The 18583-nt window shown below is 33.8% G+C and overlaps 1 protein-coding gene across 1 annotated transcript; it reads right to left on the minus strand.

Moving 5' to 3' along the window:
* Nucleotides 1–9546: 9546 nt before the first annotated feature.
* LOC130046427 (uncharacterized) lies at nt 9547–18064 on the minus strand. The gene is made up of 4 exons (XM_056159947.1): nt 17905–18064; nt 15255–15313; nt 14949–15092; nt 9547–14119 (listed from the first exon to the last, which is right to left on the minus strand). Exons 1-4 carry the CDS (start codon nt 18024–18026, stop codon nt 13554–13556), a joined length of 891 nt encoding a protein of 296 aa, XP_056015922.1. The 5' UTR covers nt 18027–18064; the 3' UTR covers nt 9547–13553.
* Between the last annotated feature and the right edge of the window lie 519 nt (nt 18065–18583).

Here is an 18583-nt window from a genome sequence, read left to right on the forward strand (position 1 = left end):
ATCTATTGCCGTGAAGGAGATACTTAAGACATACTGAGACACAAAGTATTCGGGAATTACATTGCAGTGTAAATAAAATGTGCATTTTCAAACCTTCCAAAAAACTGATGTTAATTTCAAATCGCGAAACGTTTCCAAATTCAACAATATCAAAGCATATGACTTTTGAACAGTTTATTTTGACATCATAGACAGCTGCTTCTATATCTATTGAATGTTTTGTCCAGTGATCCATCGTTGGAAAAATCTGTTACAATCGTTGTCAAAAGCACTCTCAAGTTGATGTCCATATGATGTTAGAGTCATTCGTCAAGAACATATAGTATTTAGATACTGTCGTACCAGACCTTCCAAGATTCTCGTGGAGTTTTTATGAGCACAAATTGTGTTACTATCTAGTTGAACTGATTTTGTATTCTTGTGAAGCAAAATTTGTTCTTAAAAAATATACTGCAATAGAGGACAAAAATTCTTTATTTGGCCTTCAAATAAATATTGATATACATCGACGAAATATTCTCGTGAGGGAGGTTAAAGGTCATTGGAGACGATTTAAAAAAAAAAAGGTTTTGCACGAAAATGTGTTCTTCTTTAATTACTTAACATATGTAAATAAGTCATTCAGAAAAAATCGTAAGTTAACAGACGCTACAGACCGTCAAATGTTGCAGTAGTGTGAAGTATCAAAATACAAAGATGACTTATCTCCCTTGCTTGATGACGTCAAAAGAGACCAGCCTGACGCAAAATGTGCATTTGTTTATACTAATAACTGCGGGTTTTAGCCGTCAAAATGTCCAATGTGCTTACATTCAACTGCAATGTAGCAAGTCGGGTATTTTTATATAATTTTGTCTAAATGATTCAACGTTCAGAAGACTTGGCTGTGAAATTTACACCGAGAACACAGAACATGAAGTTATTTGACAATCATTTTACGCGATTACGGGGGTTGATGAGGCTCAGTTTCGTTATCGTATTAACACTCTTCGACTTTGGCAAAAAGTAATGGGTTTATGAAATGAAATCTTCGACCAGATGCAGTTTTCACTATTTTTGACTACGGACCAACTGCAAGCACGACGAAGATGAGAAAATCCTGCAAAACGTTGACTGTATAATGACAGTAACTAGTAAATAACTACAGATATTCATAATTTAGTACAAACAAGATCTGTTTTGTTTAGAAATGAAATTTGACTCTGAAATAATCATATGAAGCTCTTCTGATCAGAATCTTTTTCTCTGAATATATAAGTAAATAATATGAAGATGTTATATGTTGAAAGTTGCATTATCAGACCCCCCTCCCCCTCTTTTCTGTTTGAAAAAGAATGTTCAAAGCAAATGGTGGAGCGATATTGAAATTACTAGTTTTTATATCAGGTGAAATAAACCAATTTTTGCGGTCGTGCAAGAGTTTGAGGGGGGGGGGGTGATTTATTTTCAAATGAAGCACTAATTTGTACATTGGTTTCCTTATTGGGGACAAAATTTAAAACCAACGTTTAATGTTAAGTAAAGTGATAGTAAATTATTCTTCATATAGACCTTAATGTTGCAAATTTTATTGTAAAAGATTGTTAAGTAGCCATTTATATTTATTATTATATTCATCTGTTAAACGAGGCTAAAATAGCTGCACACGATACTTGTAAAAATACTATGAAAATAAATTCAAAATACGGCCCTCACGAGGTGTGCAAAGAAAGGAAATTCCGATCTGGCTATAGAATATATCCGAGTCAGGGTGGGACTTGGGCACATGAAACCAAAGGGGAATGAGGGGGTGCCCACCTTTTTTGTCAGTCAATCTTCAACTTGACACCCCCCTGGAAAAAATGATGCTGTGTGTCTGCATGGGGTTAGAAATAGCACAAGTAATAACTACCTATATTTCTCTTATTGTCATCAGAGAATGTACTCTGAAATTATCATACATTTAGCCTATCATTAACCAGTCAGTATTATTTCAACCGATTGGGAATAAATAGGACCTTGATCGATCTTCTTGTTCGTCCTCTGATGAAAAATCGTCGATGTGGCTGGCATTTGCATTAATTATGAGTTCCAAGTGATATCCTTGTATAACAAACTATGGTTTCCCATTCAAAAACTCTTTCAGTTGCGAATAAATCGTCTATGGGTGTGCTTTTGTTTTGATTCGCAAATCTGAGTGTGGTCTCTTATGACGTCACAGATTCGGGAAATCAGAAACGATAATCGGGTAACGATTTTCTATTCCAACTACCTTTGCACTTCAGTTTCTTCGAGTTGATATCGTTATTAATCTTAAAAAAGCATTTTTATGAGGAGTCTAACAAAGTTGATAATTATGGAGAGAAAAAGCATTGTTAAAAACCGTCTCCTATGACCTTTAAACAATATAAAATCAATCAATATATTCAATATATATTCTGATAAACCCCATGTTGAGATGAGTTTTCCATGTTATGTAACCGATCATAGGCATAAAGTCTTCTAGATCAGCTTTATATTTTACTAATATTAATCCTAGACGTTAATGCAAACTTACTACTAACTATATGTCAAACGGGATGCGTTTAGTTTCCTTGTCGTCAACTTCTCTCACGTATTGAGTAATATTCCACTGTCACCTGTGTGTGATGTTTATATTTCTCTACTAATGCAATACGCGAGAAAAAGACCATTTTGAGTTTGATCAATGTCTAAAACAAGGCAGACTGCTGAGAAAACAATTTATGGCACAAGGATTGCAACAATTAGTATTTTACAATATCTATGGTCGTTATAATGATTCTGTTTCCAAATACAACTTGCTGTAGCCCTGGCCGTATGCTATCTGACGTTTTTCATACAAATTGTGAAGCCGTACTTTTCTTGCTAATTTTTACTATGAATTAACAGCCATTCTCTTTAACCACTTAAACATTTATACAAGGGGCCCGGCACGCACTGTCACTGGTTTTTGTCAAATTTGGCACATCGACATAATCTGGCATAAGTTATGTAAAACCATCATAATTTGGTTGTTATGTAACTTCGTTCACGTGGTAACAGGGGCATGCCATTCGTGTCATAAAACAGTCAAATTTACATGAAAAAGGACATTTTGTATTCAACTACGCTGGATTTAGTTGTTCCACTTCTTATAAAATCATTATCAAATGATCATATACAGCATTGTTATCACTTAGTTTAATATTTAGTTCAATGTTTAAATATTTATATTATGTTTTCTTCCTGTCTGGAAAAGAGGGTCAATATATACATTCTGAGAAAGCTAATTTATAGGCAAATTTGAATGATGGAAAAAACTTCCCGCATTCAGCTTGAAATATATAAATGCTTGTTCAACATACATTAAACAAGTACTATCACATGATAATGATACATGTTTGGGCATCTACCTTCTAGGATGTGTTTCCATGGAAACGAAATGATGCATTTCGTCATGATATGACAGTAGAGGTGCATTTCTCAATGTAATTTAAAATACAATTTTCTATGTATTCAGAGAAATAAATCTTGATAACTGACTTCGACTGATGTCAGACTTTAAATTTCAACAAATGAGAATTAATGATGGTTGCCATGGAAACAAAAATTGTCATTTCTTTTCAATTCCGGAATCCATGCAAAATAAGTAATTTTTTAGGACAAAAACTGCATTTATTGACAGATTAAACTAAAGTAAATGTTATAGTGGAAACATTATTGGTACCGATAGATAATTCATAACGCATGGTTGTTATGCAAAATATCACAAGACAACAAACTTGATTTTCACATTCTTCTCAATTTATTATACGTCATGTATATTCTTCAATCATAAAAACTTAATTTGTAGCAGATAATTAAAACAATGCATAGCATTTTTATCTTATTATTCTTTTTTTAATTTGCACCATTTCTCTAAGTGTATTGTACATGGATCACAAATTCCATTGTATATCTTAAAAGTTGTACAAAAATATATCAACATTCATCAAAATGACTACCATATTTAAAATATGCATATTTGAATATTTCACTTTCTTCAAATTATCATGTACATTTTTTTTTAACTTTGCCACTCGAATTAAATGTGACATTGAAATTGAATCATTGATCTTATAAATTGTTCAAGTTAGATAAACTAAATAGGATACGCAAAGATTGTATTTCAGTATTGATTCATGAGGCATTACCCCCCCCCCCCCCTCCTCCCCCTTGCAGTTTAATATCAACACTGCTTACAATGTATATGCAAGAACTAATATACCAATACCATGTACGAAATCTATAAACTAACATTTCTTAATACATGACTTGATAATCGAGTCACTGATGAGAAGTATTTTGATCTTGAATTGTGACTTTGGTATTGGACCTCAAAGCAATGGAAGTCCTCTATTTTCTAGAATTTGGACATTCACCATTGCCACTTACATATGTATGTGAATTGTATTTCAACATCATAAGAAGATCTGGCTTGTAACTGTAACATACCAATGATGGTCATATTGAAGTCATTTGGTATGCTGGGAAAGTCTTTAACATATCATAGTGTCAGAACCCACGGGTTTAAATGCAGTGTAACGGAGGGAAAATCCGTGGGTTGATTGATTGATTAATTGATCGATTGATTGATTGTGTATTACTTAACGTCCCACTCAAGAATGTTTTTCTCATATGGAGACCTTACCATTGCCGACGATCTGTGTCCATGTGACATGATCTTCAGCCCAGACCAATGGCTCCCGAACAGTCAATGGTGTCGAACAGTCAGAAGGACTCGAACACATGCCCTTCTCGAATTGAGACCTGCATTGTGAAGCCGATTCCGCATCGTCTGAGTGAACACATTCACCCCCGAGGCGTTCAGGAGGTCGTTACATAGGCTGGTTGCTGTCCAAAAGGGATAACCACCCCCGTGTCGGTGTGCTGCTGTACCAAAAGTTTGCTGTCGGTTCCAGGCCCTGTTTACAACGTCCTGGCTGACGATTAGTGCATTTGTAAATTAACGTTGTTAATAGCCAGCGCCAAACATTACAATACATCTGTCCAGTTGTTGTGTCGTTAGGCGACGTCTTACACGTTGAGGGGGCATTGTGTTAATAAACGTAGTGTAAACACTCAAGTGAGTTTGAAATTTTAGAAAGAATCAGACACCGATGCCTGAGTGAAAATCGTGCAATGGTAGCAAAAGCAAAAACTGTGATGAGAAACGCATTTCCCATGGCATGAAATGCACGTGCAAGTTTGTTGAAGACGTCTTTGATTTCACTTGGACACAATATTGCCAGTTATGCAGTTAATAATTTTTTAAACAGAAAAACATCTATGATCCTTATCAAATTTTGAGTAGTATATTAAAAGGAAAGCCACTAATATTTCATCGTCTCCCTTGTTGGCTGTGGATCCACTCTGTCCCATTTAGGCATTGAAAGTTCCACTAAATGCACCTCCTATACAGACGAGTTCGTATCTCGAAACTGACGTATTACATTGGATATATATTTATGATAACTTACTGTGACACAGAATTCACAACTGTGCTTGTATTTGAAGTATGATGTTCTATACATGCCGGAGATTACCACGTGTTAAAGTGCGCTTTTCTAAACTATGATCATAACCCATATCTTGATGAAAATCATGAGTTATGGATAAAGTGTTTAATGTTCTTTGAAGTCCAACTCCATACTACTTATCTATTGCTGTGAAGGATATACTTAAAGCATACTGAGACACACTGTATTCGAGAATTGCATTGCAGTGCAAATGAAATGTGCATTTTCAAACCTTCTAAAAAACTTATGTTAATTTGAAATCGCGAAACGGTTCCAAATTCAACAATACAAGGTGAAGATAACGAACAGTGATCAATCTCATAACTCCTATAAGCAATACAAAATAGATAGTTGGGCAAACACGGACCCCTGGACACACCAGAGGTGGGATCAGGTCCCTAAGAGGAGTAAACATCCCCTGTTGATCGGTCACACCCGCCGTGAGCCCTATATCCTGATCAGGTAAACGGAGTTATCCGCAGTCAAAATCAATATGCCAAAAAACGGCTTAACAATCGGTATGAAACACGTCAGACAACATTTGACCCAATGTGAGGTTGTACGGACGAAGTATATCGTTATAACGATCATAGAATTTGCAAAATGCTGACTTCAATCGAGACTGTTGAAATCCCTGTAGCATCAACTTGTTTGTCAGTAGCTTACCTCGATTTAAAAAAACTGACTATACGCAGAACACGCTCTTGCATATCGAATCAGTTGAGATATATAAACACCATATGCAGGTGATAATGGAATATTGCTACACAAATATGGGAAGTTGACGATGGAGAAGCTGAAATCATCCCGTTTGTCATACAGATGAGTTGTCAGTTTGCCGTTAATGTTTACTTTCAATAAAATATCTAAGTATGAAGCAGAAGTGGACGACTCTGTGGTGTCCTTTATTTCGAGCTCAGACGGATATATCAAATCGACATATGAATGAAAGCTATCATTGTTAATAGACAAAACGTCATCGATATATCTAAAAGTCGAATTGAAGGTCACAGCGAGAGATTTTTTGTTCTCACGTAGAGGTTTTTGAATAAATTCTGCTTCCTATGAATATAAAAACAGGTCAGCTAACAAAGGAGAACAATTCGTGCCCATGGGAATTCCAACAGACTGTTGGAAGACCTGATTACCAAAGACCACGAATATATTGTCAATGAGGAACTCTAGCATATTTTTTATTTCAACTTCAGAGTACTTGTGCGTGGAATCAGAGTGATGTTTAACAAAGTAAGTTTTTGAATGAGTTATTACTAGATATGAGTATTTCCGTTTTCCGTTTTTGTTGAAGAAGCAACTGTCTATGATGTCAGAAAGTCTAGTCTTTAATTTATCGTGAAGAATGGTCGTGTATAGTGTTGAAAAGTCATAGGTTTTAATGTTATTGATTTGGGAAAAATTCTGTGAATTCAAGTTTAATAAAAGTTCTTTAGAATTTTTTAGAATCCACATTTGATTAACACCACTTCTGGCATATGTAGTCGCACAGTAAGTTTGAAGTTTCTCCTTCACAGCTGTTAACATTTTCGTGAGGAGCAAAGATAGGGGCTTGGTAGAGTACTTACTGGATCCAGCAATGTATCTTTGTTTGTAAGGGTTTTTATGTAGTTTAGGAACCCAGTATCGGTACGGTATCTCATATTCATTCGACCCATTGATTGGAATGTTGAATGTGTCTAAAACCGAAGCATGGTTTTGAAGATTTTCATCTTTTGAAAGGGCAGTTGGAGTATAAGTATGATTACCAAAAGTGGAATTAATGCCAAGTTCGTTTAAAATACAGTTGTAATAATGAGCCTTACAAACAAAGACAACGTTGTTACTAGCTTTTTCAGCTGGAACCAAAACATATTCCTCATGTAACCTATCTAATTCTTTTATCACTTCTGGTTTACTAAACACAGAAGGATAGATGGTACGTACTTTTGTTTTCATGTGTCTAATGCGGGATTTTAATATCCCTCTTATGCTTTTAACCCATTCTGACAATGTATCAAGTTCTTCTTTTTCATATTTAGCCCATCGTCTGGCATAGTCTTCGATAGAACTCATAATAGAGATGAAGTTCAGTCGCAAATTAAAATACCGAGGTTTTCTGTATTTTGGACCTTTAATAATACGTGATTTGAGGTCCTCATTTTCAACAATATCAAAGCATATGACTTTTGAACAGTTTATTGATTCATTTCTATTAACGATTTAAAGACCAGGCATTTTGACATCATAGACAGCTGCTTCTATATCAATTGAATCTTTTGTCCAGTGATCCATCGTTGGAAAAAATCTGTTACAATCGTTGTCAGAAGCACTCTCAAATTGGTGTCCATATGATGTTAGAGTCATTCGTCAAGGACATGTAGTATACTGTCGGACCAGGCCTTCCAAGATTCTCATGGAGTTTTTATGAGCACAAATTGTGCTACTTTCTAGCTGAACTGATTTTGTATTCTTGTGAAGCAAAACGTGTTTTTAAAAAAAACCATACTGCAATAGAAGACAAAAAAAATCTTTATTTGGCCTTCAAATAAATATTGATATACATCGACGAAATATTCTCGTGAGGGATGTTAAACAATATAAAATCAATCAATCTATTCAAAATCTATTCTAATAAGCCTCATTTTGAGATGAGTTTTCCATGTTCCTAGATGTTAATGACAAACTAACTACTAAACTATATATATCAAACGGGACGCGTTCATTTTCCTCGTCGTCAGCTTCCCTAACGTTTTGAGTAATATTCCACTGTATGTGCTGTTTATGTTTCTCTACTAATGCAATACGCGAGAGCAAGACCATTTTGAGTTTGACCAATGTCCAAAACGAGGCAAACTGCTGAGAAACAAACTTATGGTACAAGGATTTCAACAAGCAGCATTTTGCAATAACGTTAGTGGTTATAATGATTCTGTTTACAAATACAACATGCCGTAGCCTTGACCGTATGTTATCCGACGTTTTTCATACAAATTATGAGGCCGTACTTTTCATGCTATTTTTGTTTTACTTTGAATTAAGAGCAATTCTCGGTAACCACTTTAACATTTATATAAGGGGTTCGGCACGCACTGTCACTGATTCTTGTCAAATTTGGCACATCGACATAATCTAGCATAAGTAATGTAAAACCATCATAATTTGGTTGTTATGTAACTTCGTTCACGTGGTAACAGGTACATGCCATTCGTGTCATAAAACAGTCAAATTTACATGAAAAAGGACATTTTGTATTCAACTACGCTGGATTTAGTTGTTTCACTTCTTATAAAATCATTATCAAATGATCATATACAGCATTTGTATCACTTAGTTTAATATTTAGTTCAATATTTGAACATTCATATTAATTATGTTTTCTTCCTGTCTGGAAAAAAGGTTAATACATGTATATACATTCTGAGAAAGCTATTTTAAAGGCAAATTTGAATGATGGATAAAACTTCCCGCATTCAACTTGAAATATATAAATGCTTGTTCAAAATACATTAAACCATGTCTATCACATGATAATGATACATGTTTGGGAATCTACCTTATAGGCTTTGTTTCCATGGAAACAAAATGATGCATTTTGTCATGATATGACAGTAGAGGTGCATTTCTCAATGCAATTTAAAATACAATTTTCTATTCAAAGAAACCAATTTTGATAACTGACTGCGACTGATGTCTGACATTAAATTTCAACAAATGAGAATTGATGATGATTGCCATGGAAAAGAAAACTATTAGTACTTTTCAATTTCGGAATTCATGCAAAATAAGTAAATTTTTTGGCCAAAAAAAAAAGGCATTTATTGACAGATTAAACCAAAGTAAACGTTATAGTGGAAACATTATTGGTAACGATAGATAATCCATATCGCATGGTTGTTATGGTTGCAAAATATTACAAGAAAACAAACTTGATTTTCACATTCTTCTCATTTTATCATACTTCATGTATATTTTTCAATCATAAAAGCTTAATTTGTAGCAGATAATTAAAACAATGCATAGCTTTTTTATTTTATTATTCTTTTTTTTAAATGTGCATAATTGCTCTACGTGTATTGTACATGGATCACAAATTCCATTGTATATCTTAAGAGTTGTACACAAATGTATCAACATTCAACAAAATGACTACCATGTTTAGAATATGCATATTTGAATATTTCACTTTCTTCAAATTATCATGTACATTGTTTTTACCTTGCCACTCGAATTAAGTGTGGCATTGAAATTGAATCATTGATCTTATAAATTGTTTAAGTTAGATAGACTAAATAGGATACATAAAGATTGTATTTCAGTATTGATACATGAGGCATTACCCCCCCCCCCCTCCTCCCCCTTGCAGTTTAATATCAACACTGCTTACAATGTATATGCAGGAACTAATATACCAATACCATGTACGAAATCTATAAACTAACATTTCTTAATACATGACTTGATAATCGAGTCACTGATGAGAAGTATTTTGATCTTGAATTGTGACTTTGGTATTGGACCTCAAAGCATTGGAAGTCCTCTATTTTCTAGAATTTGGACATTCACCATTGCCACTTACATTATCTATGTGAATTTTATTTCAACATCATAAGAAGATCTGGCTTGTAACTGTAACATACCAATGGTGGTCATATTGAAGTCATTGTGGTATGCTGGGAGAGTCAATATCTTTAACATATCATAGTGTCGGAACACACGGGTTTAAATGCAGTGTAACGGAGAGAAAACCCTTGGCTTGATTGGTTGATTGATCGATTGTGTATCACTTAACGTCCCACTCAAGAATGTTTATCTCATATGGAGACCTTAGCATTGCCGACGAAGGGCTGAATAATGTAGGCCTATTCTCGGCGCTTACGGCCTTGGAGCAGTGGGTTCTGATGATGAATATCTGATAAATATTTCATAATCGTATCCTATTATAATTGACATAATTCTACTTTTGATATACATATATAAAATGGCCTAAGCCTTTGTAAATTTTAAGCACACTCACTCCGTCTTTATCATTTTCTAATTTTGTGCATATGCTGTAGAATCATTTGAATTCGTGGGGGTCAATTTTCGTGGATTGTTGAATTTTTACGGGTTCGCGAGGACGCAATTTCGTGGATTTATATATTTGTAAGATTCTTGTATACTAATTGTTTTTATTCGTTGAGGATGTAAATTCCTGGGTGAGGGGTACCCACGAATTCCACGAAAATTGAGTCACCACGAATTCTAATGATTTCTCAGTACAGTCACCATAACTAATTGTCTTCTCAATATCATAGACACAACTGAAATATAATGTGATCTGCTGTCCTATTCAAATAAAATAAAATAAAGCACACCCTTTCATATCCTTTGAAGCAACATAAGGATCGAACATACATTGATGCTTCCGACTTGGCTCCCACTAAAATGACAATATGTTGCTTCCTACAGAATCAATGAATAGTATTTATTATAAGATAAATACCGAGATGAATAAATGCAAGTACATGTATATCAAAATTTAATATGTATTACTTGTTCTCATGTAATCTGCATCTACTGGAACTGCATGTAGCTGCAATATGTATTCCTGAATTATACACTGTATGCTTGACTGCATATGAAATCTTATTCAATCCATCCTCCTACATTAAGTAATAAATAACTTCCCTAAATGCATGTACAGTGATCCCCCGTTATAACGCCAACATTTGTACCTCGACAATTTTGGCATTATAACGGGGGTGACATTATATCGGGGAGGGGGATACGTGTACAGCTGTCGTAAGAAATCAAACAAATTTTATCTACAACATCAATGTGTTTTGAATTCCTGGATAATTCCGGCGTCCAGTAGCCGTAAATGACTCGTAATGCTAGGGGTATCTAATGTTGTTTTATATCTAGCACGCGTAGATTTTGGTATGTCCACCATACTGAGATTTGGATTGTATTCTTATCTAAATTCAGTTCTATCTAAACCTTGTTTTGAGTAAGCGCATTCGGCATCCAAACCCTTTTCCCCGTAGCATGAAAAAGTACACGACCTGCTGCAATTATGATTATATGACAAGAATTAATCACCATATAGGTTGATTAGAATATCCAAAATGGTGAGTACACAGTAATGTTTTATGGTGTTTTTTCACTTGAGGACATGTGCGACATTAATAATACATAATTTTCATGACAAATATATAATGTGCTATTCACTTGCATTATATTTCGTGTTTACAAAACAAAAATATTGGAGTATTACCGTGTCTGATTTAGAGTTGGCATACTCAGTATTTTGATAGTTTCAAATTGTTGCAAGTAAGAATGATGTATTACATAAGATTGAATATATAAGAACACTACACAGTTATTTTCGCAAAAGAGGGAGAATTGTTTTGGGGAACAACCGGGGATCGATCCTGGCACCCCTGCATTACAAGGCTATATAAACTCCAAGATGCACAGTCCGGTATATAAATATAGTAATAGGCTATATAAACGCTAAGTTGCCCAGGCCGGTATATAAATATAGTAATATTGGTACAATATAAAATTTGAATTTATTTCCTAAATCATGCAATAACTTTTCATATTGAGGAGAATTTGTCAGAGAAAATGCCAGAAATGCTTATAATATATCCTTAATCAATGATTTTGTTTCTAAATGACATGTGTAAAACGGAAACAAAGTCAAGCTGAACAAGAAAATAAAAATTTAAAGCAAATCCCCATTTATAATATGTATAAGGTGTACCAGTATTGGTATTTTTACAATATTTCAATTCTGTTTAACCGAATGTCATATAAAATCTTTCTTTTTTTTCAAAAGTATCATCAAAAGTAAAGAATAATTAATATATGAATGTGTTATTTCTTTTATGTAATTATGTATAATAACGAAAGGCGATGCATTTTCAAATTATTTGATATTTATGCACTTTTATGATCCTGTTACTTTATTTTCTCATAAAAAATATTGATTACGAACTTGCATAGATTTCCCCAATTTCATTCTAGTCACAGGATCTCCTATATAATAACGTGCGCTGCATCAGGCCTACTGTAGAATAACAAATGTGTGACGCCACGATCTATATTTTGATGTCATATTGATATAAATGAAGCAGTGGTGAGTTGAAGGGTGAGTTTCGTAAAAATCAGTGACTATGCGTGCCAAATTTTTTAAATGGTTACAGAGAATTGCTCTTAATCTATGAATCTGATCGAAACAGAGAACATATGGGATAACCGAGTGTATATCTGAAGGAAGTCTGACGAAGTCTACAACTTATGAAAGGTGAAGATAACGAACAGTGATCAATCTCATACTGTAAGCAATACAAAGTACATGTAGTTAGTTGGGCAAACACGGACCCCTGGGCACACCAGAGGTGGGATCAGGTGCCTAGGAGGAGTAAGCATCCCATGTCGACCGATCACAACCGCCGTGAGCCCTATATCCTGATCAGGTAAACGGAGTTATCTGCAGTCAAAATCAGTGTGCCAAGAACGGCCTAACAATTGGTATGAAACATCTCAGACAGCATATGAAGCAGCCCACCGAAGCTAGTGTTTGCTTTAAATGACAAAACAATTAGACGAAACAGTGTGAGAATGAAATATGTCATTCAATAAAGGCAACAAATGGTGAAAATAAAGGTTCACAAGGGGGGGGGGGGGGTCAGCAAATATCATTACACAAGATTTGATCAGGTTTATCCTGATGTGTACCCATGAACAATTAGCACAATCAATATTACTAATGACTAGTTCAAACATAAACAATTAGCACAATCAATATTATTACTGATTAGTTCAAACATAAACAATTAGCACAATCAATATTAATACTGACTAGTTCAAACAAAGACAATTAGCACAATGAATATTACTATTGACTAGTTCAAACATATTTTAAACAACATTCGTTCAGAGCGCAGAAAAGCAAAACGATGGTGGATAATAAGGCTTTCAAATCATTATTGCTGATCCCCTTCGCTTATCATAAGGTTTGACATTTGTCAAGTACTACTTATCCGCATTCTTAGTTGGTGGTGCATGCATAACAATGTAGGCATCTTTCAGTGATTCCGAGATATCGCTCTTAGGCAAAGTCGACGGTATGTGGTCTTGTTGGACATTGGCTATATCATCATAAGCAAAATTCACATTGTTCCCACTCCCAGTGAATTTTGAAGACCCATTAGATGAGAGTGACGGTGTTTCGATGAGAAGATCTGGAGGAGTTAAGGTCAATACATTATAACTGTTTTCTATTTCATTATACACTTGTACATCTAGTTCTTCATAAGGACAATGAGCTTTAGCCGCCATTTCTTCGCGTGGTTGTGCTTGACTCACCTTCGAGAAGCATGGGTTTCTAAGTCTTTTACAGCAGTATGTTAAAATTAGAACCAGGAAAATGAAATTTACACCAAATATTCCCAGAAGAATAGGATTCTTGAAAATGTCGTTTGAACTTGCTGTTTCTTCCTTTCGTTGTATGGTGACTGTATTAGGACTAGAAAGCTCCCAGTTCAGCGTAAGGAAAGTATGGCCTTTAGTTGTTATGGTTGAAGTTGTTTCAACTTCAGCTGTGAATTATATACATATTGTGGTTGTAAAATTTATCTGATTAACACTCAATCATAACATTGCATCAGCACAGCAGAGCTGAGAAATAACGTGTTTATCATTTCAATTTGTAAAAAACAATTCAACACTTCAAATGAATCCGAAATATACGATACTAAAATCAATTTGATTAATGAATAAATCTCAAGATTATTTGTGTTATACATACATGATAGTGGATTTAAAAAAGAACAACGAAGGCATGAATTAGTTTGTATAATTAGCGGTACTTATCTAAATTATGTATATTTTCTATTTCATTGAATATGTAGGTTTTTAGATCAATTTGAAATATCATTACTCACATTGAGAAACATCGAAAAGCAACCAAATAGAAACACGTTTCTGGTTGATACCATATTGTAAAAAAGAGAATTTTATTTATTATTGTTATATTAAAGACCATAATCATTCAATAGACAGGCACAGCAGTAGTGAAATTGTGATCCCTTTATTTTCTCTGAAACCGAAATGCCGGATCTAATCATAGAGACGGGGTCAAATGAATGAGGATATAAAAAGCACTAACATGATCAACGATATGATCAATATGGTATTGTCAAATTTTTCGTGACTTTCCCTTTCTTGGGATTGATTGCTTTTAGCTTGCTAATCAATGTTTTCAATAAAGCGAATTAAGTGTCGACCTATTCGTCTAATGTTGGAAGATCCACAATTGTGTAAATACGTTTTCGTCTCGAAGACAATTCCATATAATTCGTGTCGCTGGTCATTTTAGTGCTTTATACATTGGTATGATATCAGATGTATGGCAAATCGGCTAATTACCATTAAGTGTGGTTTCCATACATCCGGTTGCAAAGTTACACAATTCTTTTGAGCAAGTGCATTCGCCATCCAAACACTTCTTTCCGTAGTATGGAAAAGAACACGACCTGCTGCAATTGGCTCCATGAAATCCAAGCGGACATTCTATAAAAGAAATGCTGTTATTGTAGAAACTATTTCCCTTTTTAACAACAAAAATGAAAGCTGAAACTGAATTCATCTTCGAATTTATAATACATTAAATTATATATTTCTTTTTAGAAATTTATGAAGAAGAAACAAACGCTTGAAGATATATGTACAAACCAATACATAAGTTTAATGTTGAATTCCACATTTCCCCAGCACAGCATGGTTTGTATGCACTTTGAAGGAAAAGCAAAATACATTATCATTCATATGTTTAAGGATGTACTCTCGTGGATGTTTTACCGCGAGTGAGTCGCCATACCTTTTAAAGTCGCAAACATGGGGATGCTTGTGTTTTATTTCGTATGCACAAACTAGAACATTGATATATGTTTTTGTTTGTAAGTAATGTTAATAAACTAAGAAAAAATAATTAAGGAATGAGAAAATTTGTTTTACTTGTTCTCATTTTACGACATTCCTGATGATGTTACGATTGTAAACACACTCGAGCTCGAAGATACGCGCACTGTACGATGTCGCATTTAGTCTATTCTAAGGCAGTCCAGAAACATACACAGGCGATTCGTTAGAAGTAAAAAGGACAGTTATAGATCAGGATGCATCCGATAGTCTCTTAAGTGAGTGGGATACAACAAAAATTACAAACAAGCAGCCACAACCACACACATGCACATGGTGACACAGTACATTACCGTACATAGTGCCAGACGAGAGGGAGAATGGAAGAATGTTAGCGATGTAGTACCCAAACCAGAAGTTGTGGATCTAGTGTTGAATGAATTTGTAAGTTTTTAGATATACAAGACAGTTTTTTTTATGAAAATAAAATGTACAAACTAAGTAGATTTGTACCTAAACTGACCTACGATTGTCAAAAAAATTGAATAATGTTAAGATCAGTTTGTAGGGTATTGGAAATGCACAATTTCAAAAAATCCTGATAAGAATTTCAGCATATATTTCATAAACAGTCATTGATGCAGAAACAAATTCATACATAACATTTTGCATAAGAAATCCTTTTAGAGTAACAATTTGTTGAGCAAGGCATTGAAAAATAATCTCTGGCTAGACAAAAATTGGAGTTAGCTAAAGTTGGTGTATCAGCAGTTTGGTGGTAAACCTAATAGTATCATCTATTCTATTGTTAAGAATTTACAGTGTTGATAGAAATTGAGTTCCAATGTTTGCTTTTTAGCTACATCCATTTGGTAACCACAGTGAGTGGGATGAGTCGTGCTATCATCATATTAGGAACCATACCAGGAAGTGTAGATTTCTTCCTAATGGCCACATGGAGGTTGACTGTAAAAACTGGTTTCTGGATGATAACTCATGTACTTTGCATTTTATTCAAACCAAATTTGGACATATGGATATATACGAAGAAGGGAAGATGCCTATCAATTTGGGGGTTAAAAGGTCAAAGATCAAGGTCGCAGTGTATGGAAATTAGGAAATACTGATACAGGGGCATACGTTTTACACATTCTTTAGTTATAAATGAATTAGTATTGTATATATGCATGTATCATTTATTTTTTTATTATTTATCAAATAATGAAATAAATATATAGAATTAGTAAATATGAATTGAAAAATACACATTTTAAAACAAATCGTATATTGTTATTGTTTAGAATGTATGCCAGTGAAAGAAGTGGGTGGGGACACAAAATGGTTCAAATGTTTGTTCCAATGTACACTACCCCACACATTTTTTTCTTTTCAATTTAGCAAAAAATCTGATTCAAATCTACATTAGTAATTTCAGAAAAAGTTTGATACAGATATTCTCCCTTAGTTGAATTTTTTGATGAAATACGTCTTCAAATTGGTGTGATATTTTATCCAATTATGTAAATTAGTACTTGATTTTTTGTAGAATTGGTGATATATTTTATGTAAAAGTTATTGAAACAATCAATTATACTTAATTTTGATGAAATAAAACAAAGTCAAGATTATTCTGTTTTGAATATTTTCTTATAGTGTTTCTTGTGAACATTGGTGATTTTCATGAAAAATTAAGTTTCAGCAAAGGGGCAAATTTGAGGGGCTGTAATTCTTTAAAGTCAACACTAACATACCCTTTTTAAAGTTTTAAATGTCTTGCGGATAAAGATGCATCTGTTAAAATGGTTTATCAAAAAAACTTTGTTACTTCTGAAAAAAAAAATTAAACCTGGAGAAAACATCCTTAATCAGGTTTTGAAATTGCAATAATACTCATTTGTATTCTGAACCATCCTGTATTTGATAATCATTTATCTTACATTTGACACATGTGCATGGACAATATTCGTCATTTACTGCAATGTTTCAGACACAAAACGTAGCCACAAAACTGTTCTAATATGTATTTACTGAATATTTATTTTGTAAGTACAATCTTTTGATAATATCTTCTATGAACATTATGAATTTATATCTATAGAAATGGATTACAGAACTATAAATTACATTTATTTTGACAATCTTTATATCTACAATCTTGCCAAAAGAATGTAAGAACAACACTTCTGGTAATTCGCAGTTTGTTTATGCTGTCCATTCAATAAGAAAAGAATAAGAAAGAATTGTTTGAATTTGTCATTTACCCAAACTAACAAATGCTTAAAATAAAATTACATATTACATAACCTTTAGAGCAATTAATTTTCTTGGTTACAATCACAAAGTTGACTAATAACTACTTACTACCATTGTACATTCGACGTACAGAAAATAGTTCTTATGTGATATATGATACGTGTTTAATTGTGAACGTGGTCATGAAATAAAACATATATGCTATAGTTACCCGTCGCAGTAAGCTCTTACTGTCCATTTTTCCAAACATAAAATGACAAACAGGTATGTCAATACTAAAGGGTTTACCCCTTTCACCGCCATCAGCTTGACATTGTTCACGTTTTTTTGCATTGATTTGCTCTTCTTGTTGAGCGCGAAAAAAAATATGCTTGTATGGATTGTTTATAGGCACTTGAAATGACTTTATTTTGATTGGATGTCCCGCTTCCCTATAGAACATGTCCACTATCAAAACAATGATTCTAAAATAATTAATGACAAAATGTCATTACGAGCTCAATTTCTCGATATAAAATTTATCCCGGAAATTATAGTTTTAAAATGCTTAATTTGGTGGAGGAGATATCTCGAACTCACAACTTTACGAAACATACACTCTACGACTGAGCTACCGCGATTGGTGTTGGTATTATAAGTAGGTTAATTGGGTTAGTTTCGAATGTCATATTTATGGACAACATTGAAATATTGTGCTATAGAGAATAACATTAAGTCAGCACAGTTTGGATTACAATGGACGTTTCTTCCTTCTGTATGTCTCCATAGTCATTCAAATGATTGAAATGGTTAAAATGAGCATTAAAATCAAATATACTTCATGTAAAGGCCAATTATCGTGAATTGATTCAAAAGGCATTCAAATGATGCACACTTTATATGCGAATAGC

Source organism: Ostrea edulis, chromosome 3 (assembly GCF_947568905.1).
Source record: "Ostrea edulis chromosome 3, xbOstEdul1.1, whole genome shotgun sequence".
Lineage (NCBI taxonomy): Eukaryota > Metazoa > Mollusca > Bivalvia > Ostreida > Ostreidae > Ostrea > Ostrea edulis.

Bases quoted from the DNA above. Each gene is read 5' to 3' on its own strand.
- LOC130046427 (XM_056159947.1), bottom strand. From the start codon at position 18,026: ATGCAAAAAAACGTGAACAATGTCAAGCTGATGGCGGTGAAAGGGGTA. The intron at 15,093-15,254 runs GTTTGTACATAT...TTTCTTTTATAG, and splicing joins AACATTAAACTTATGTATTG to AATGTCCGCTTGGATTTCAT. The intron at 14,120-14,948 runs GTAATTAGCCGA...TATAATTCACAG, and splicing joins TATGGAAACCACACTTAATG to CTGAAGTTGAAACAACTTCA.